A 22,204-nucleotide genomic window follows, 5' to 3' on the forward strand; every position below is an offset into this window, starting at 1 on the left:
ATGGTCCTAATGTATTTCCTGTTTAACATTTTAATTGCCATAGCTTATCAATAACCTAAAAGAGTCACATGTTGATGAATAATGTTATGATGGCAGTTTTAACATTATGATTGAATCGCCCCTTGTTACGGTTATGAAATAGTTTGACAACAAGCAGGAAATGTTCATGGCCCAATGACGTGACCACACTGAAATGGTCTATAGAGTAAATAACCCCTTGACGAACACCAAAATACACAAACCACATGTGCACTTCAAATGAAAGCTTTAATTAGAAATAGTTATATACACACTGTAGAATTAAATTAAACTTTATACAAATATTAAAATACTATTTTCACACCCACAGCAATGTACAGAGGAAAACCAAAAGAAGTGTAATGAGGGATGGGGAGCTGAGTGGATGAGTCAACTTAAATTACATTTGCAGAAAAAACACCGTACAACAGTGTTTCACACACATCCTGGATATCCTTTTTTAAACTTGCATCCTTTTTTTTTTAAACTAAACAACTTTCATGTTCACTGGAAAATAAAAACGCATCTGAGGAAGTACGTGTAGACAATCTTATGTCACATCCTCCAAAGGAGTAAGACCCTACGTCTGGAAATCAACAAGACAATGTTTATGCATAGAAAACAAAAAGTAAGGCCATAAGGAAACTGAAGACAAATTACCATAAAGCCAGTGAGATGGTAGAAACACATGATTACAAAGTGAGAAATGTATGAAATGTACAAGTTTTAAGGCAGCAGTAATATCTTGCCTTCAGTTTGCATGAACAAAACCAAAAAAAAAAAAATCAATATACAGAAACAAGCCAGGAACACTCAACTGAGGATGTGCAGACAGGCAAATTTGCCCTCTCTCTCTCTCTCTCTCTCTCTCTCTCTCTCTCTCTCTCTCTCCAAAGTCAGACACACAAAATATATATATATTTGATGCATGATGATAAACATCAGAATCTCGCACCAAACACAAGGGAATATACATACGAAGTGGCAAAGTCCAATGGACAAGGATGTAAAACACGAAGAAAAAGCATCTTAAACAAAAGATTCATTGGTTTTTCAAATGTACGTTTGCCAAAAGAACATCACGAGTGAAGAACAAGGCCATTTTCTGCAGCTGTTTTGAAATTAAAACAGAAATAATTTAAATTCTTATAAAATCTCAGTTTTTGTGGATTAATTGGATTTATTAGTTATGGGTTTAAGTATCCTGGACTGATTTTCTTAAAAGTTCAAATAAAAAAATAGTAATTTTAAAAAAGAGAGTTAATCAGAACAACAAATTATTTTTTTTTTTGTTTCGATTAAAAATCCAGGCTTATTGCACCAAATATTGACTTCTTAACTCTTTAAACGTCGAGACGTTAATATAAATATGTCTGAAAAATTATTTTCTGGTTACTTCTCTGAAAAAAAACAAATGCTGAAAATGACATTTGGATTTTTAATTTGGTAGAATTCGTTGTTGCTCAAACACAAATATAAATCCTAAATCACCAGATTTTTCCAAGTCAACAGCTAACTTTTTACCCGATTTACTCAATTGAATAGGCGTTATCAGCTGATAGATTTGGGCCAGTAGGGTCCTTCTACACCTACTGGTAGGCTCAGAAGGCTGTTATTATCCATCCACATGGTTAACCCGCTATACTAATATAGAGAAGACTCCACATCAAGATCTGTTTTTACATTACTGAAACGGTTGGGTTTAGGGTTGGGGTAGGCGATAATAAAATACAATTAATGGGAAATTACATTCATTCATTTTCTTTTCGGCTTAGTCCCTTTATTAATCAGAGATCGCCACAGCGGAATGAACCGCCAACTTATCCAGCAGATGTTTTACACAGCAGATGCCCGTCCAGCCGCAACCCAACACTGGGAAACACCCATACACACTCTTGCACACACTCACATACACTACAGAATATTTTAATTCACCTACAGCGCATGTCTTTGGACTGTGGGGGAATCCAGAGCACCTGGAGGAAACCCACATGAACACAGAGAGAACATGCAAACTCCACACAGAAATGCCAACTGACCCAGCTGGGGCTCGAACCAGCGACCTTCTTGCTGTGAAGCGATCGTGCTACCTACTGCGCCACCGTGCTGCAATTTAATGGGAAATTTTAAGAATAACATAAATAATTCTTGTGGTTTATCAGTTATAATAGTAGTGAAGACTCCAGATCTAGATCTGTTTTTAAATTACTGTGATGGTAGGATTTAGGGATGGGGGAGACGTTAATTAAATACAATTAATGGGAAATTTAATAAATAATATAAATGATTCTCATTAATTACAGTCATATGATATATCGCTGATTAATCATAAGAGACTTCTGAGCCTACCAGTAAGCACAGAAGGCCCCAACTGGCCCATATCTATTAGCTGATAACCACTAATAACACCCATTCAATTAAGTGATGACATTCCAATCGGCTCAACTTTTTCAAAAGATGCAAAATGGTGCAAAATCTGATTCACGGTGCATTAAAACAATGTACAACCCATTTCTGATGGCATATCTGATTAACTCTCTTTTCAAATACCATCTCAAGAACAGATGGCACTAAAAAACTAAAAAAGCGAAGGATGCTTCTATCCTTGACAGTGATCTTTAAAATATCCGCCACATGTGTGGTTTCATTTTAGTTCCACAAATTAAAAGTGAATTAAACTTCCTTAAATTATAAAACAAATGGTATTAGTCAAAGCTCATAATGTACAGCTCAGCAATAGACCTTCTCCGCAATCCACCAAAGTCCTTCTGGAAAATGAACATAAAAGTGATTAAAAAAAGAAAATTGCTTTTTTTTTTACTTGTGCGTGCAACACATAAACATGAGGGAGACATACTTGCTTTCAAATTAAGAAATAAGATCAAACTATTTCTCCTTGATCTCAGAAGTTTATCTCCCTCACTTTAGACGAACAGACATGTAGACGAGGAACATCCATTCTACTTAAATAACATTTCAATTATAAAAAGATGGAGGTATCCAAAAAGGTTTCCTATTTTGGGGACAAAAAAAGCCTAGGTGATGCTTCAGCCCTCTTCGAATCACAACAGCCACAGTCACACAGGCATCAGAAACACACATACACACACGCAGAGCACAGCACAGGTACATCTGGACAAATAAAAAAAGGCAAGCATGTATTTGAATGCAGTACAATGCAAATGGGTTTAACCCTGCGTCTCGCACAAGGTCAAAGCGTGGAGATGGTGCCGTGTGTCATGCTTTGATGCCGTGCTCCTGTGTGTACGCGCGTGTAGAAACAGAAAAGAAAATGTAAAAAAATTGCACAGAACATGCAGCATCAAAGAGAAAAGGGCCTGACTTAGCAAATCCTTGCTGAACTCTCTCTTTCGCAAGAGGTCACAGTCATTGACGGAGCGGACGTCCATCACGTAATCTGAATGCATTCGTTTGTAATTAGCGAATCCTCGCCGTGACGAGGTAAGCCTGTGAGTGCAACTGATTATGAGCACACCTGCAAGAAAAGGTGCAACGTGTTAAACTTGAGCATTTGCGCATCCCTTTAAAGGGTCGTCCGGTGTAGAGAGCTGTTGGACCCCATAGCTTGCAGACCCCCAAGGCGGGCAATTTTGTTGGCTGAGGGACAGCTGACGGGTCGCATTTCAGGTGGCTGTGGGAAGGGCGAGTGTTTGGTGAGAAGCTTTTAAGGGTTTTATAGTCCTGGCCAGCGATGACAGAGAGAGGGGCGAATGCACACAGACTCAGGCTTCCTTTAGCAATGGAATATCTGAAGGAAAAATGGAGAAAGAATTTAGGTTAGCGGTGAAAAGAGAAATGTGTCAAAGGCATGTGGCTCATTTTGATATGACTTTTTAATAAAAAATTATAAACTCATACAAATACTGACTTTAATGCATGTATTAGTGGGAGTTTAATGGACACTTTTTACTTATGATGCATTTAACGGTCATCAGTATCTTAAATCCTGTAAATTTAGACAAAAAAAAAACGTATGTATATACATTTATATGTTTTCATTCACATGTATTTACATATGTATTATATCATCTTCACATCAAATTACCAAAAACTACCGCTTATGTAAGGTGTTTCTGACGCAGTGTCTATGGGGGCCAGACAGTCAATATGACATTGTTCTCTCTTCTGGCTGCCGTTATCAGCCTTACACAATTTTTTTCCTGTTTTTGAAAGTCTCGATAACACCATTGTTGAGTTTTTCTTTTATTATTTGAGCAAATAGGATTGTAAAAAATATTCGTTGTAGTCCTCTCCATTCACTGAGCTCTAAGTTTACCAAACTATGACGACTTCTGCTGCTGAGAAACACGTAAATGTAAAAAAGGTCCATTGCAAATAATATAAATTTTGATTGTTTTGATGGAAAATAAAACAATTATTTATTGAAAAGTACATCATACAAAATATAAAACGACCAATTATATGACCTTTTCATGGTATGAAAAAAAAAAAAAAAAAAACGACCGGTTCTAATTGTGTTTGTTAAAACCAAGGTTTTTTTTTTTTTGCAGTAATATTTTTGTATAAATGAAAAGCAAATGACATTTGTCTCCTCCCTTTTTTGCTGAACCAAAAAATGGTCCAATCCATGATTTAAAAACATGATCCGAACCGAGAGATTTGTAAACCATTAAACCCCTAATGTCTACTGTGTACATTTATTATGCATATATTTGAGAAACTGTTTATGTTGATATTAAAATATAAAAAAAATAACAATTTATATATAAATATAAAAATTTTGTTCCATATATAAGTAACTACACAGTATTTATTATGTATTATTTATGCATTTGCAATACAAGCTTTTATTATGGATGCGATAAATCAAAGGGTTTCACAGCACAAGTAGTATAGTAGTAAGAAATGTAATTTTATGTACACAATGTACAGATGAAGTCAGAATTATTAGCCTTCCTGAATTTAAATATTCAAAAAAAGAAAAAATAAATTCACAGGAGGGCTCAAAATTCTGACTGCGGGCTAATAAAATTCAGCTGTGTATTATTTTTTATAATAAAGAAATGCACATAATATATAGTCAAATATATAATATAAAATGAATTATATATTAATTAGAAAATATAGCAAATTTTGCCACCAATCACTTCTAGATCTAAATGTGCAAGTTGACTCACCATCGCCATAGTCTTCAGCAGAGGTGACTGAAAGCAGGCTGTGCTGGTCGCTGCTCTCGCTGCTTTGCTGGCGGTGGAGAGGCGCAGCGGCACCAGGCTGCTCAACAGCCCAGGAGGGAGAGGAAGAGGAGGAGGGAGAGGAGGAACAGGCCACCTGGTGAACCAGTACAGTCTCTGCGTGACAAGAGCTCGCAGCAGCGGAGGTGGAAGGGAAACTGTAGCTCGCCTGAGCCTGTTCCAGAGGTTCATGCAAAGCCTCAGCTTGAGGGCCCTCCGACAGCACGATCTGCACCCGCGACTCTGGAGGAGGTACAGAAGTGCCGCCCGCCCCGTACACAGCCTCTTCATAGGAGGGCAGCGACACCTGAACACCCCCCACCATCATGGAGGAGTGCTGTCCTGACACACCCTGCTCCCGGCTGCTTCAAAACACAGAGGGAAAGATGTGAGAATAAAAATAAAGCCTAAACCGTATCAAATCCTGACCTGCCTGATCTGATCTGTGGCTTACATCACAGCTGATTACGCAACAGCAAATTACTGGAACAACAGCGCCGTCGGGGATGTGCCATATTGGTTCATGTCTAACAGTTGGGATCAGGATTGATTTTATCTGTGCTTGCTACCAAAATTAATACATTGGTAACTTTTAAACTAGCCATACATGTTCTCGAAAGAAGAAAATATTGAACGTTTGAATGGATGTCTTTGTGTTGTATATCAAACATCTTTAAGAAAAAAAAAACTATTTTACAAATGATACAATTGTATTATATTGTTTACAATTGACCAAAGTGAAGACAGACGTATTCAAACACTATGGTATCTATATATACAGTACACATTCATAGCTAAATTCCATAAGTATGTTACTGTAATGACAAAAAAAGACTAAATATTGCTCTTTAAATTCCTATTTAAAGGATCTGGAGAAATTTGAATTTATTGTGGGCTCCACAAAAAAAGTTAAGCACCTGTTTTCAACACTGATGATAGAAAACGTTTCTCAAGTAGCAAATCAACATATTCTAATGAGTTCTGAAGGATCATGTGACTCTAGGACTTAAGTAATGGATGCTTTGTCATCACAGGAACAAACAGCCAGGCAAAAGAGACATCATTCTAAAACATTAAGCAATCTTACCGAGTTCAGACTTGCAAGTATAAATGGTGACAAACATCAGATATACATTGTCAGGCTCGTAACCAGCTTATTGAAAGGGGTGGTTCTTTTTTTCTGAAAAAGTGGACCTTTTTGCAGTTATTACCCTATTTTCTATTTAATTGTACATTTTAGTGACATTTTAAGAACTAATCTTTGCCGGATCAGCTTGTCACCATAAGTGCTCATCATAATATATTACCTCAAAGTATTTATTTACAAATTTAGATTTAAACTGCAAGTTAATACAGTTTTATATATAATGTTTTATGATTAGCATAACATTTTTTTTTATAAATAAAATAAAATAAAACAAATTTATTTAGAATTTATCATTTATAAATGTATTATGATCTATCACTGAAAAAAACAGGAATCTGGTAAAATTGTTTTAAAATAAAAACTGTAGCCTATGGGCAAATAAAAGCTGGTCAGCTCATTCAACTTTCCTCAGTCAGAATTTCGCCACTTGAATAATTAAAAATGAAATTTGTTTTGGTCTTCTTCGATCTATAATTTTCACAATTCATGATCGTATAGCAGTCACAAATGGGATAAATGAGCTCATAAAGAAGTCAAATTTTGGACTTTGTCAGTGGGGGTGAGTCTTTTTGACCACCCGAACCCTCCTGGCTATGGGCTATTTCCATTAAATACTCAAATTATTTCTTTGGGCCACTATTATTATTATTATTATTATTATCCTCCTGAAGCCGTAATTAACTAAATAACCATCATTTCGGTTTAAGGTTAAAGTTAAACAGACTGTATTTGCCACTGTGCCTTTAATAGCTCTACGTAACACTCTCTTTCTTTGTGTTGATAAAACATTCGTTTTTGAAGACGTAACACTCAATGAGAGGGAGACGGGCCTCACCGGCTGTGATGGAAGGACTTGAGTTTTGGCTGAAGCAAAACAAACAGCACCACCAGCAGAAGGATGAGGGCAACAGAACTAGCAGTAGAGGCCACAATAGAGAGAGCTGGCATGGGCAATGAAGAGTGCTGCTCCTCCCCTGGAACAAGAAAAAAAAATTCTTTGAGTAATAAAGCTTAAACAAGTTCACGGTGATGTATATCTAGTTGTAGTAAAAGCAGTAAAAAAAAAGGTGGTTAGCATGCTAAACTGTTTATCTTGGCCTGTTTTGATGATTTCAGAGGGTGTTGGAGTCATTTCTAAATGTTGTGCTAGGTTTGTATGAAAACTGGAAAGCGCAGACAGAGCAAGTTATTGCATGAAAGACTGTGACTTAGAAGGTCAGGCTTATAACTATTCCGTCAAAATGTAATATTTATAGTGAAATGTGTGCTGCATTGTTTTAAACAATCCCAGGATAGGCCAGAAAGAGCCCTAAGTGTTGTTCTTTGATAGAGAAAGCAAACAGGTTCATAATTCTGCTAAAATAATTGGTTTGCAGCATATAAATAAATAGTGACTAGTTTGCTGTTATTAGTACTGTTGGATTACTATAGTTGGGTTAGGTGGCTCAAACATCGTTTTGTGGGTCTTATTTAAAGTTTCAGTTCAGGCATTGGGATTGTTTAAAAAGCATAAACACGGCACTGGTATCACAAAACACCCTAATGACACCCAACCTTACAAACTAGTTATCCAAACAGATGAAAACCTACAAGAAAACTTGTACTCACCGTCTTTTAGGCCACAATAATAATTGATCGACATTTTAAATATACAATTTTTCATGTTCTTCCCTTCTTCTATCTACTGACAGTGTATCTATAGTAGGCATGGGACGATAACCAGTTTCAAGGTTTACCTTTTTTTGGTTATTTAATTTAGTTTTTTAGGACAAAAAATTCTCCAGTAGAAAAGGACCCTCTACATCAAGGTCTACTGGTCAGCCCACAATTCAGGAAACATTTAAAAAAAAATAAAATTCACTTTACAACATCCAAGCCTGCTCTCAACCCGAACAGTGGAGTGGTTTACCTTATATCCACAGAAAAGATAATCAAAACATGCCTTTTCAAGTTGTTTTTGAAACTAATGAAGACAGCAGAAGTCAATGATTAATTTAATTATTTAGGATCTTTGACATCTTTACCATTCCAAAATATTTAATGTTTCTTAATTTATACTGTGTTCAATGTGAGGGGGAAAGTTGTTGTTTTTACAATACTAACACCGTTATACTGTGAAACTATTTTTATCAAAGGTAATCATACTGTTTGAAGTCAGAAGGTTTGTTTGCTTAATTTAGTTTACAACGCAGCAGGCACCCCTCTTTATTCAATTACTAGTACAGCATGAGTAGAAAACAAATATCTCACTCAATTATTGATCGGAAGTTAGGATCATTTTACCGACTCTGACCTTTAAGTCTCGTTCATTAAGAAAAACTAATATTTTTTCAAGTAATTTTAATGAATTTGCAAAAATATTATTAAAATGTTACAATATGCTTACAAACTCATCAACAACTACACCAAACGTTGATCAAACTACAAAAAAAGTCATAACTAGACTGCAATAAGAAAGAGAAAATAATAATTTATTGTTTATCTGGTCTTTTGTCTATGAATAGCCACATTTCCACTATCGGGCCAGTGCGAGCCAGGGCTTTTATCGGGCCAGGCCGGGCCAACCGCCCAGGAAATTGAGCAGTGAGGTCGAAATCATGTCGCGTTTCCACTGTCGGGATAGTAGCTCACAGCACGTCACACAAACCCGCCCCCAGAACAACCGCCCAAATCTAACGTCACTCAATCCGCCCACTTCAGCGGGAATCAGGCAGATAAAGCACACCACATCATCACGAAACTATTAACTAAAATTAGGACAACCAAAACAAACCAATGACACGTTACTGTACAGCAGTACTTTTTTATATCTATACGCACATACCTGTGTGTTCTCATTCATCATATTCATTTACTCGCTGACCGACTGTTGGCATCGAAATCCAGTGGTCTTGCCACTTACGGAGGGACCCCAGCGCAGGGAGCGCACACATCCATAATATAAAACCACATATATAAAATTCTCCATTAATAACTCCATATAAAATGTATTTTATAACATCCTTAGTTAGACAGACGCTGTCCAACATTCATCCCAAATGCTCCGGAGAGAACTAAAACATTACATTTTCCCTATAGGCTTTATGACACTTAATAGGTGATTCCTTTTATTTAAAGATGTTGCTTATTATATCTTAAGTAAAGGTAAGTGTTAAGTGTTTCTGCACATCAGAGCAGCACGTAATAAAATATAGCCTATTTCGTTGTGCTCAGCAGCTATGCACTAATAAAGCTCTTCATGTACTTAAAATTTTGTATTTTAAAACTTTTTTAATTTTAGCACTACATATAAAAACATACGCTAAAATCTTTTTTTTTCGGAGAGGGTTTTGAAAAATGAAAGTTTAATTGGCTTTAAAACAGTTTGATATAGTACCTAATTGTTCTAGCTAGCTTTTGTTATCATATAGTTAGCATATAGTGTATTATCTCCAAAATAATAATAAAAAAACAATAAAAAAATAAAAGAAAAAAGAGCTGTGAAGGGAGCGCTCTTTTCCTCAGTCTCACATTCACATACAGGCATCTAAAAGCCCACAAACACCTTTTAAACTTGACAAAAACTCTTGAAAATCTTTACTGTCTGCTGTGTCTTTAATATGGTGTAAAGATTATTATGCGTTATTGAAACATCAATGAGGATGCAGCAAAGAATGTAATTTATAAATTAAAACTACTTCATTATTTTATGCAACAGCCTTACATTTAAAAGAGAAACAGAAGGGCGATCATACGCAAAAAAACCCAAGCCTATAATTTGTTCCAGATGTTTTCTTTCCCTTATTTATTTATTTGTTTATGTGTTTGGCGCATGTACTCGTGTGCGATCGGAAAACTGTGCCCGTCTCTTCTTTCACTCCGCCCCGAAGCCCCAGCTTGCCCTCTTTGGCCCAAGGTATTCGGTGGGCCGAAAAAGGTTGGCTGCTGGCCTCAAGAAAGCCCTGATTTGGCCCGATTAGGCCCCTAAAGTGACAGTGGAAACGCGACTGGCCTTGGCTTACCCTGGCTCGCTCGCTTTAGGCGCGATAGTGGAAACGCGGCTATTATGTCAGCTCACATCTTCTGACAGGTCTTCAAATTAGAGTGGTTCGTTCACGTCACACTGACAGTCCCATATAAGCAACAACTAATGCACACAGTCTGAGCCGAAAGGAGCCATGATTAGTTCACCTTTTAAGTCTTCTGGTTTTTGAGTCATTCGTCCATCACGTGACGCCACGTAAAGAGAGATGACTCAAAACCGAGGACTTGAGAAATCTTTTCCCGGCTTGAAATGCTTATGATTGGCTCCTATCTTTTACGTGATGAACGAAGGACTTAAATTGAGGACTCGAGAAATGAATGGATCAAATCTTTTTCCGGCTCTAAATGCATATGATTGGCTTCTGTCATCCACGTGATGAACGACTGACTCAAACCGAGGACTCTAGAGAATCTGTTTTCAACTCTGACTGCACATGATTGGCTTCTGTCTTTTACGTGATGATTAAACGACTCAAACCCGATAAAAGATTCGAAAAAGTAACTAATCTTCTCCTCAACCTGCACAACTGTGCATATGCACGAATGAGCGAATCACTCTCTAAGAGGACTCATCGTTCTTGAGTCATACAAATGATTTGTTCAAAAACGAAACATCACTAATCTCAATAATGGGGAGTTGTGCTAATTTGTTGTTGAATGTATGTGTTTTACAAATATAATTTCATGTACATACTTGCCAACACCTACCAACCAAAAATTAGCCTCTCTGGTCCACGAAAAATTATCAATACCAAGACTGTTCTGTGTTGTAAGGTTGCAGACCCCTGATCTAAAGAACTTAAATATGTCCATTTAACATATTGCATTTAAACCTCTGTTCGCAAAGTTTCCAAAAAAAGGAAATCTGCCTATATTTAAGATCACAAAAGAATGTTCAAATGTCCAAGTGTGTGGATTAGTCTGCTGCTGCTGTGAGATGTACCTTGCACAGGGTGACAGCTGATCTGCATGGGCGAATTCCACTCTCCGCTTTCACAGGTTCGGAACTGATAGCCTCCTTTCAGGATGTAACCCTCATCACAAAAGTACTCAATCACGGTACCCTGGGTCAGTCTGTGGCATGGCGACGGGTGGCAGTTGTACCCTCCGTTTTCTGGCTCACTTGGTGGCTGGCAGACTGTTAGAAGGGAAAAAAGCTTCAAGTCAGATCAACTAAGAGAAACTAGAACTTCTAGAATTTTTTTTTCTACTCTGAAACATATTCACTGTAATTCTGCCATAAAACAAACACAGCAATAGCCTCTAAGGAGAAAGAAATATGGAAAAACACACGTACCATCATACATACCATCATTTTTGATGCAGCGAGGTGGGTTAGAGGACCATTGGCCAGTGACGGTGCATGAGATCATGCTTACGCCGTCCAACGTGTATCCTGGATCACAACTGTACTGGAGCAGCGTGCCAACAGAGAAGGAGCCACGGTTCATTTCCGTCAGGTTACCACGGCCATGAGGCACAACTGTGGGTCTGGGACAACCTGCAGCAACACAGAAAGAGCAGAGGTTAGCATAAAAAAAACATCAAACAGTGTTAACTAGATCAAATTTATCTTGGGTTATGTTTATATTCGTTTTCTTCAATAAGAGTCTAAAAAATAGGGATGCAAGCTTTGACCAATAAAAATAACCAAAATTCTTTATATTTGAAAGCCAATAACAAAATGAATATAAATCTCGATATGTATTTTTTTACTTGACTGAAAAGGCAAACAAAACCAGCTTATTTTATTTGCAAAAAAACAAATACAAAAAAAAAAAAAAACAAGGAGACTGCCACGAAACATCTAAATCTTTCATAAAAGCATTTACAGATTGCAATTCTGATGTCTTTTTTTGTGGAAAAACTTCCATATTGTGGTTTCCTTTACCAAAAAATCTGTAAAGTGCAGATTTGCTCTATGCAACAAGGCACCAGTCAAAACTCTCATGACTGATTACAATAAGCTTTCAAATAATCATGGATTGAAAGATATAGATATAAAAACTCATTGACTGATTTAAGATAACAAATTCAACCTGATGAAAAAGCTAAACTCCAAATGAATATAAAACTAAATCGAGATTAATTTCATATGAAGCCCCTATTCAACCTGTGTTACCATAATCCAGGTCTGTCTGAGCTGTGTGTGAAATCTAAACCGAACACTGGATCTTTCTAGCATTGTATGTGGAGTTGTCTTCTTATATAGCAGTTCTGAAACTTGATAAGGCTGTAGCTCAAATCCATCTTTAACCTTTATTTGCTTACTGGGTCACAATGATGACAACATTATACTTTTCGGAATAGAGACCTTCTACATATTTCGGTGTACTTTGATTGGTAATGTATCCTAGTAAAAGTAAAATCAATGGCTGCTTGCAGTCTGCAACATAATCCCACTTTCTCCACAGCTATGAAGAACAAACCTTTTCTCTTTTATAGGACCTGCGATCCTTTCTTTGATTATCTAGGAACCCTTTTAGTCTCTAAGGGTACTTTCACACAGGGATTAAAATTGTTAAAATGTTGCACTTTGTGCTTGGTGTGGTTCGTTTTCACACTGCAAAGTTTCTAATTGGACCAAATTAGCTAAAACAAGTCACGTGCAAGCAATCTCTCGTCACACTGGTCAGAGTTTCAGGGTTTATTTTGCAAAGTCCCGCTCAGCTGTCATGCATCCTTATTTTAATTTATGACTATGAGCAATAAGACATTATTTTTGAATGGTGACACCCACATATATCATCACCAAATATAAATCAGAGGTAAGATTTCCCACACATAGCCTTTGGCTAGAATTATGTATTATAGGCTTTACATTACAGAGAGAAATAACAGATGAACCAAGACTGCAGTTTGGTCAATTTTCGTAACGAATAAACAGCTCTCTGTAATATTACAGCATGCTTTCACTTTCGTATTCGACATGAAATGCACATTTACCAGTAGGAATGATGACATCCTGCCCTACTCATAATTCTCTCTTCATATAGCCGTATATGCCATATCAATATGTATATTATTTACCAATAATACACTGAGATATAACCTGGTTCGTTAGATCAATGGATCGTTTTGCTTTTTAATTACAATCGATCCGCTCCAGAGTTTGTTTCAATCGATTCAAGACCACCTCATTCAGGCGATCTCAGACCGATTGATTTGCCGTGGATCCAAGCGCGATTACTGGATTCACATATGCCAAATGGACCACGCTAACTGGGGAAATGCGCCAGGTTCCGAAACAAAAGTCTAGGTGTGAAAGCACCTTAAGACTAAAAGCTTGACTGTTGGACAAAAGAAGCATAATCAGCCTTTTTGTAAAATAATTTTGTATTTTATGTTCTTAATTTTTAATGTAATTTGTTTATTCATGTAACTACCATTACATTTCATTAATTATTCATATGTGTGTTATACTTATTCACGTGCGGCAAGATTTAAATAACATGAATGATGGATAATATCTTATTATTCAATGTAAATTTCTGACAAGTTTTTTACACACACACACACACAAAAAAAAACTTGTAATACCATGCGTTTTCAATGATCTGATCCCATGTGGACAGCAGCTTTTCAAATGCCTTCGGTCAAATGTATTTTGACTACTTGTGGAAATACTTAAACATGGAAAAACTCAAAATGATTTTAACCCCTATTACACATGTATTCAATGGGGAACTGAGCAGATCTTATTCTTATACTGCTTTACAATATTATATCCTCAAGTTAGTTTACTCAAACTTCCCCCACATCACACACTCATAATGGCCAGCCTTTAAATGCATAACAAAATACTCAATTTCTGCCCTCAAGCTGAATGGTATAAAACCAACGGTGTCTCTTTCCTTCTCATTTTCCCTGTCTTTCTCACACAAGAGAAGAGAGAGAGAGAGAGAAAAAAAACACATTTCCTGAGCCTCTGAGCCGAAGCTTCATTCACACAATAGATCACTTGAAATGCGTAAACATGTTTATCCCCTTATTACATTTATCCAGCAGAAAGAAAGAAAACAACTCGCACAAACAGGGTCTGTTTGGAGAGACCCCCACGATCACAGTCTCTAATCTAAGCTTTTAACATGCCCTTAAAGCTGCGATCAGCCGATTATGGACTCAGGGGTTGGACATACAGCTTCATCTCTTGTATTTTTTTTTACACTAGGGAATCAGTCAGGATATAAACCACAGATGCAAAGCTTCACAATCCATTATATCAAACATGTACAACATCTGTACGCAGTTAGATTTTGGGGGGGCTTCTATGATCTGTATTTTAATGCACTTTCTTAATGCAAATGTGGAAAGAATTGAATGTCTTACACTGGCTTTTCAATGTGAAATAACAAATTAACAAGTCTAAAAACAAAAGTAAACTAGTGTAAAAATATCCATGTGTATTGGCTAAAAAACAAATTCGTGGCAAGAGAAAATTTTGTTCAGAATATTAGGATAATTTTTTTATTTGGGATACTCCGTTCAGGATTTTTGCAGCCGATACGGTGTACCGTTTCCTTGTCTCTGTGATCAGCTGACACCGAGTACCGATTCTGATGCTTCAAGCTTTATGCAACATTGCCATTGCATAAAGCGGGTTTTTCCTCTAAGTATCATGCTTAAGTGGAGATCTCTCCTTACCTAAGATAATATTAATAATAATAGTAATAATAATAATTTTATTTAAAGCACCTTTCAAGAAACCCAAGGTCACTGTTAAAAAAAAAAAAAAAAAAAAAAAAAAAATTAAAAAAAAAATATATATATATATATATATATATATATATTATATATATATACACATATATATACATACATATATACATACATATATACATACATGTATATATATACATATATACACACCCACACGCACACACGCACGCACACACACACACACAATTTAATACTTTGAAATAAACCAACACTATAAAAATAGGGAAGATAATATAGGGCATGATACAGAATGTAGTAGGCAGTTATAAAGACTAAGTTATTTTGAACAGATGAGTTTTAGGCCTGTATTTAAACAGATCGAGAGAGTCAATGTTGCGGAAGTCAGACAGAAGAGAATTCCAAGTTTGGGAGTAGACCGGCAAAAAACTCTGTTCCCTATTGTGCTGAGACAGGCAGAAGGAACAGACTGAATGGAGGAGGAGGATCTAAGGGAGCGGGAATGACTGGTAATATGTCGGAGATCAGACAAGTAAGGTGGTGCAAGGTTGTGGATGGCCTTGAATGCATGCGGGAGGATTTTTTATTCGACTCTGGGTTTGATTGGAAGCCAGTGCAGGTCCTGTGAAATGGGGGTAAAATGGTGAAAAGGAGGAGTTTTGGTGATGTTCTGGACCAGTTAAAGCTTATAGAGGGATTTCTGTGAATGACCATAAAGAAGAGAATTGCAATAATCAATGAGTGAGGTGACAAGGCTATGTTCGAAGATAGAGGTTGTGTGAGTGGTGAGAGGAGCGGAGACTGTTTATATTACGGAGATGAAAATATGAAGACTTAGTTATATTATTGATATGAGACTGGAAAGAAAGTGAGCTGTCAAGGAAGATAATAAACTAAGACTGCTGCATATAATCCTATACATTATTATTACTGCATATAATCTCAAACATGTCTCTTATAACCATTTAGTATGGACAAAAGCAGCTTTACAGAAAATAATAGATAATATGCAGGAGACCCGCAGATCTTCCGGGAGAGGACATATGGTTGGACACAAGATGGAGCTGATTGCTCCGCTGGAATCACTGCAGCTCAAAACACTGAATATACAAAAGCTGCAACAAAGAGACCATCACTCTCGCGTCGCACCAATTGACCCTTTTCACAAGCCGTTATTTATGTATTTTTATTATTTAATACCAATGTCAGCAACTGAGGCTTTTTTTATGGCAGGAATATTTCAATAATAAATGTACAATTTAAAATCAACAAACAAATGAATACATAAATTAAATAAAATTTTTAGTGTTAATACATGGTTAAAAAAAATCTAAAATCTTTTCTGGTGTCACTTTGCTAAAAACCTTCTTAAGAGAGTTCATTTCATGAAAAAGTCTTCTGGAATCATTAAACGTAGGACAGTTTTATAGCACGAGCCGCTATAATGTGTTTAACGGTCATTAGCATCTTAAATCCTTGAACGCTTTTAATATTTAGATTATTAAAAAACCTATGAACGTTTCTATGCATTCAGGTATGTTTTATATCCTCTTTGCAGCAAATAACAAAAACGAATAACCGCTTGTGCGAGGCATTTTCTAATGCAGTGCCTATGGGACGGAACAGTAAATTTGATGTTATTCTCTCTTCTGGCTGCCGTTATCCATCTTGCACATTTTTATTTTTTTTACTAAACGTTTTTATAAGATCATTGTGGAGTTTTTCTTTAATTATTTGAGCAAATAAGATTGTAAAGAAATTATTTGTTGTATACTCCTTTTCACTGCGCTCCAAAGTGTTCCCAACTACGACCTCTTCCACTACCGAGAAACCCGAGGATGTGAAAAAGTTCTATAAACTGTATAAACAGAGGTTGCACCACATTCGTATATATTTTAGCTGCTGTGACACGAGCACAGTGATCGCTTACGCCCCCAGCCATGATTTACCTCCTCACATGTTGTATCTGCTACCTGTATAACCCAGGTGCACACATGCATCTTCCTCTGCTTGTAAACTCATAATCAAACACTTGCAATTGGTTCATAAGATCAGCCAGAGTGGCAAGTTCCAATTGGCATCACTATTTTTTTTATTAATGATTAAAATAGTAAATGTAGTGAAAGTATACACACAAACACAGATGTGGATAATATTGTTGGTACCCTTTTTGTCCAGGCCAGTTTCATTATTTTTTTAATTAAATATTCGTTTTGATTAATCATCACTTTTCAGTTTTAAGTTATTTCGGTGACCAGTGTAGTTTTTTATTCTTCAAAGGAAAGGAACTAACAAATTTATCTGGTATCTTCAGATTGTTTTTCTTCCTTGTTTTCATTTCATTGCAATTTCATGCGTCACTGAAAGGTAGGATCTCTCAAGGAAAATGTGAAAAGCATCTCAGATTTGCGGAAGATTGCGTGGTAATGATTGCTGCTCAGACCTGCTACGACAAGTCGAACTGGGCTGTCACAAAAATCTAAAACTGATTGAACATATGACAAAAGAGATTCCGATCTTAGGAGTAAAGCATGATGGGTTATGCGTCAAAAAATCATCAACCAGCAAATTGTGTTAATGTCCCACCTGAATTCCTAATTAACCTGTTTGGCTGGCAGAAGTTTCATAAGAAACTTCAGTGTAAATTAAAGAGCTATTTCCAAACATTCTTTAACTGACTGTATGCTTGACCTACCCTACTAAACATCAATAATCGAAATAAAACAAACCTCAATTAGATAATGAAAAGAAGTTTAACATTTGGAATGAGATCTTAACAATGAAAACAAATGTCAAACATATGGTCCTGAATGAACTTCAGCCTCCATCTGTCCATGATGAAGCACCCAGAAGAAAAAAACACAACACAACAACAACAACAACGAAGGGATTTACAGCAGAATGAAATTCTAATTATCCTTCATTACAAATGGCTGTGGTCTAAAGCGGATCACATTACTGACCACTGCAGTGTACAGCTGCTCAGTGAGAGCAAAACCCAGTGGCCCAGGAGTGGATTAAAGCCTTCTGTCTCCAAAAAAAAATCCTCCCTTGTAAATATGTTTTTGTTGGAGATCTCCTTATTACACATGTTGATGTTTTTTTCATCTCTATTCTTTTTCTCCAATCTCCTAATTCAAATCCCTGAGATTGTAGGCAAGCTGTTAGAAGGGGAAGAAGCCAAAGGGGGGCTTCTCCCCCATCCCATTTAAAGCATTTGTAGAAGTGGAGGTGGATACTTTTGACCAAAGTCAAGGGTTGAATGATTCATTTTATAAATTTAAGGACAGTACATCATTTCTTACTGGTTATACATTTACAAAATACTTTATAATTAGTCATTCGTTTTTTTGTTTGTTTTTAATCCGTAAGTGACAAATCATTAAAAAAATGATAAAAGTATAACATATATACAAGTACTTTAAGTTCATTTTGAAATGAAAAAGAGGCCATCACTGGTGTAAAATGGAAATCCACATATTAATTTTTGATACAAAGATCCAAATTCAAAACTTTACAACATATATATACTAAGCCTGAAAATATTACCTTTTTAAAATAGACTGTTAAACACTTCTAAATAACTACAGTTAGCAGATAAGCATGTAAAGATCTACTAGCAAACATTTTTTCCCTGAGGCTTCCTGTGTCATTAGTGAGAGCACCACTTTTATTTTTGTAAAGTAACCCGTGGTGTGACAGGGTGCTTTGCATCTATTTTTGTATCTATTTTTCTTCCTGGTCACTGAGATTTTAAAGAACATTCAACTAAATGCAAATATCACTCTTTTTTTTTTGTAGTCAGCTGTCCAATCACAGGGAAGGAGGGGCGGAGCAAAAACCATACCGACCAGTTGTAACACCATTCTTGTTACACTGTACAACGTCATCAACAAGTACAGCAATGGGAAAACTGAACAAAAATGTATAATGCTGTATATATTGTCAACTTTTTTAGGTTGATAACAAAAATTATTTACTAGTAACACAAAGCTTAAATTGGATTTTTTTCTACACTAGATGGGGCGCAAATGTGTGCAACTGTATGCTGAGAGTGAACTTGTGCCCAAACTTTTATAAAGAGCCAAAAACCAAACTCGATGGAGGTCTGTGGGCCGAAAGTAAACATACCAAACTAGGACTGGAATCGTGATAAAAATTTATGTCAAACACAATGATAAGCCTTTTTTTTTTTTACTTTATATTGATCTGAGAGTCTAAAAGTGGGGGGGTTCCAGGAGTTTTCTGAAAGACAGAACTAAATGGTAGATGGGTGTGAAATACAGGAGACTCCCAGGAACAACCGGAGTGTTGGCAGGTATGGCCAAAACTATGTTATGGCATTTTTGTGGCTTCATTTATTGTTGGGATACTCTTTTAAATCTGGAAGCATTACCAACTGATATCGAAATATATATCATTATCATTCAATATAAAAAATAATTATTGAGATTGCATTCTGACATATCTGCCAGCCCTAATCCAAACTGTACTACATTGAAGTTTTCATGTGTAATTATCTAATATTTAAAAATAACTAGAAAACTTTGCTTTACAAATGTTATAACTAATGCAGTATATTTAAAAACTAATTATAATGAATACAGTAAAACATCAACAATCCCAATAATAACAATATAGATTTCAATGCTGAATACACTAAGCTGCATGTGCCTTGATCTGTCAGGTTACAGTATTTAGATTTTAAAAAATCTGATTCATTTACAAAACAAACAAAAGGTTAAATTAAATTCAAAATGACAATATCTGTTCAAAATATTTGCTCCAACCACCTCCCCATTCTCTTCTCAGATGGGACAGTGGGTCAAATCAAAGGATAGTCCTTGGTCATCTCTGCTCTAAACATTTACGCAACTTCAGATATGAAGTAGGGCTTTGCGATATGGGCGAAAGAAACCCATCATGATTTTCCTAAACAATATTGCGATTTCGATTTAATTCATGATTTTGTCACAGACAGACTAAATCTGTTTACAGTCTGAATCTGAAACCTCATTCAAAATAAAAACAACTAGATCTTTATCAAAGACCTGTAACATTTCTCTAAAATAGACAAAAAATAAAATATAAAATCACCTGGTAAAGCTTTACCAAATAATCTGTTGAACATTGAACAAATTGTATGGTAAAACAAATGTGTGTGTGAGCATGCGCCGTTAAACTCAAGTAAGGCTCCGATGTTCTGCTTGACCAAATATCAGAAGTGCTTGCGTGTGTGTTCACCGATTTGTTTTGTCATGCACAGATCATAGACCTCTTTGTGACGCTGCTGTAAAAGAGGCTGTTCACATGTCGCATCTTTTGTGCACACAAGTCCATTATTTTCAAAGGAGGAGGGTGGATTTAGAGAGTATTGAGACATATCGAGAGCAGCACGTGTGCGTATTCCAGGTGCACCCAGCTGAAAACATTTCTTTTCAGACAAACTTTAAATTAAACTTTTTAGAATGCTGCACGAGTCACGTAGCAAGAACTGACTGATCAGCTTCATACTTTGTATGAAATATACACATTTTGGTTACCTCAGACAAACACAAGACACCCGAACACTTAGTGCTTTTTAATTCTCTACATACATAAAACTTGTATCAGAACTGCAGCAATCTTTGTTAGATGGTCGTCCTCTGAGAAAACAGTTGATGGTCATCGAGCAACGACAAAGGAGCAACCGTAAAGCATGTTAAAAAAGCTGAAGGAAGCGAAGCGTTCACACTTTCCACACATTTTTAGAGGCAAAATATGACTGACTTGCAAATAACCTGGTTTTCGCCATACATCAGTCTTCCAGTATTTAAAGTAACCTAATCCCACACCACAAATGTTGACTTTTTTGGCACCTGTGCTGAACTCCTCATCCCTGTATGCAGGCTAATCAGTCTCCTGTTCTCGCGCTCTGTTTAGGCACGCTGAGTTATGATTGGTTTAAACACCATAACTATGGGAAAATCATGCTGTAGGAAGATTTAGAAATCGTGCCTGTTCAAATCATGGTTCCGATGATTTCACCGAATCGCACAGCCCTAATATGAAGGACAATTGTATTTAGTGAACTTATATTTTGACCACTGTAAACAGCTTTTACTGCATATGTAAACCGATGCAGTCTGATATTCCAGATCACAAGAACCAAAAACACATAAAATAATAAATAAATAAATAAAATTCACCAAGAAATAAAATGCTGCAGAATCACTCTAAAGCACTAAACAGCTAGGCATTTTGAGATGAGCTCAAGTTAAATATTGGCTTAAACTATTACACACAAAAACCGATCTGAATCAAAGTCCCTTTAAGGCAAGTCATTTCACTCTGCGGCCATCTTTGAAACGCCACTCATAATGCTTCGTCCAATCTCTCTGCTCTTCTAAAGTAATCCAAAACTTGGTCTTGATGGCGAATCTTCTCCAGGCATGACAGCAACCATTTGTTCACAAGATTATGGACGTTTGGGTAGTTGCTGTCATGTGATGTGCATTTAACAGGATGTCTCATACAGGTTACAAAATCAAAAAAAACTTTTGTTTTCAAGTGCACTAGGTTCACATAAAAGAACAGATTTCAGGCTTTAATTGGATATATTTCTTAGGTCTGTAAAGCAAGTATTCACTGAGCCTGGAGAAATGTGAGTCTTTTGCGATCAATGATTGGCTTCTGTTCTAGTAGGTGGGGCTTAATTCGCCATACTGACCGTTACACTTTTCCCCATTCAAAACTACACCAGTGACAGGTCTTGTGTTTTCTATTGTGTTTGTCTAAAATAAGCGCTTTTGATCAATTTAATGCACCCTTTCTAAATGAAACTTTTTTTACCCTAAAAACTGCATAGCACAATTGAATCTGTACCAGAGCACACATTTCTACAATCCTGATTCCCTGCTCTAAGCTCACGCTGTGGTTCATTCATAATAGATGTTTGTTCAATACTGTTATCACCAAAGCTGGCTTCACAGACCTCCCGAGGTATCTAGTGTTGTTGTCTAATGTGTTTATTACGCTACGAGCTTGACGTTGTTGACGAAACAAACGCACCACAGCTGTCGAGATATGAAACCCACCCATGACACAACATGTCTTGAATAGCTCTCAAAGGGCTAATAACAGT

At 36.4% G+C, this 22,204-nt stretch overlaps 1 protein-coding gene across 4 annotated transcripts in view; it reads right to left on the minus strand.

The window, feature by feature from the left end:
* Positions 1–248: 248 nt before the first annotated feature.
* Positions 249–22,204, minus strand: part of susd6 (sushi domain containing 6) — a 45,952-nt gene continuing 23,996 nt past the window's right edge. Inside the window, exons 3-7 of one of the 4 annotated variants that reach the window (XM_068215389.1) lie at positions 11,714–11,905; positions 11,348–11,542; positions 7,217–7,355; positions 5,178–5,596; positions 249–3,787 (exon numbers count right to left, since the gene is read on the minus strand). In XM_068215389.1, the coding sequence (XP_068071490.1) occupies positions 3,762–3,787; positions 5,178–5,596; positions 7,217–7,355; positions 11,348–11,542; positions 11,714–11,905 (971 nt within the window). In that variant the 3' untranslated portion in view covers positions 249–3,761. Of the gene's footprint in view, positions 3,788–5,177; positions 5,600–7,216; positions 7,356–11,347; positions 11,543–11,701; positions 11,906–22,204 lie in introns of all 4 variants that reach the window. The other 3 variants (XM_005160642.4, XM_005160641.5, NM_001044755.1) reach the window with 3 other exon arrangements.

Source organism: Danio rerio, chromosome 20 (genome assembly GCF_049306965.1).
Source record: "Danio rerio strain Tuebingen ecotype United States chromosome 20, GRCz12tu, whole genome shotgun sequence".
NCBI lineage: Eukaryota > Metazoa > Chordata > Actinopteri > Cypriniformes > Danionidae > Danio > Danio rerio.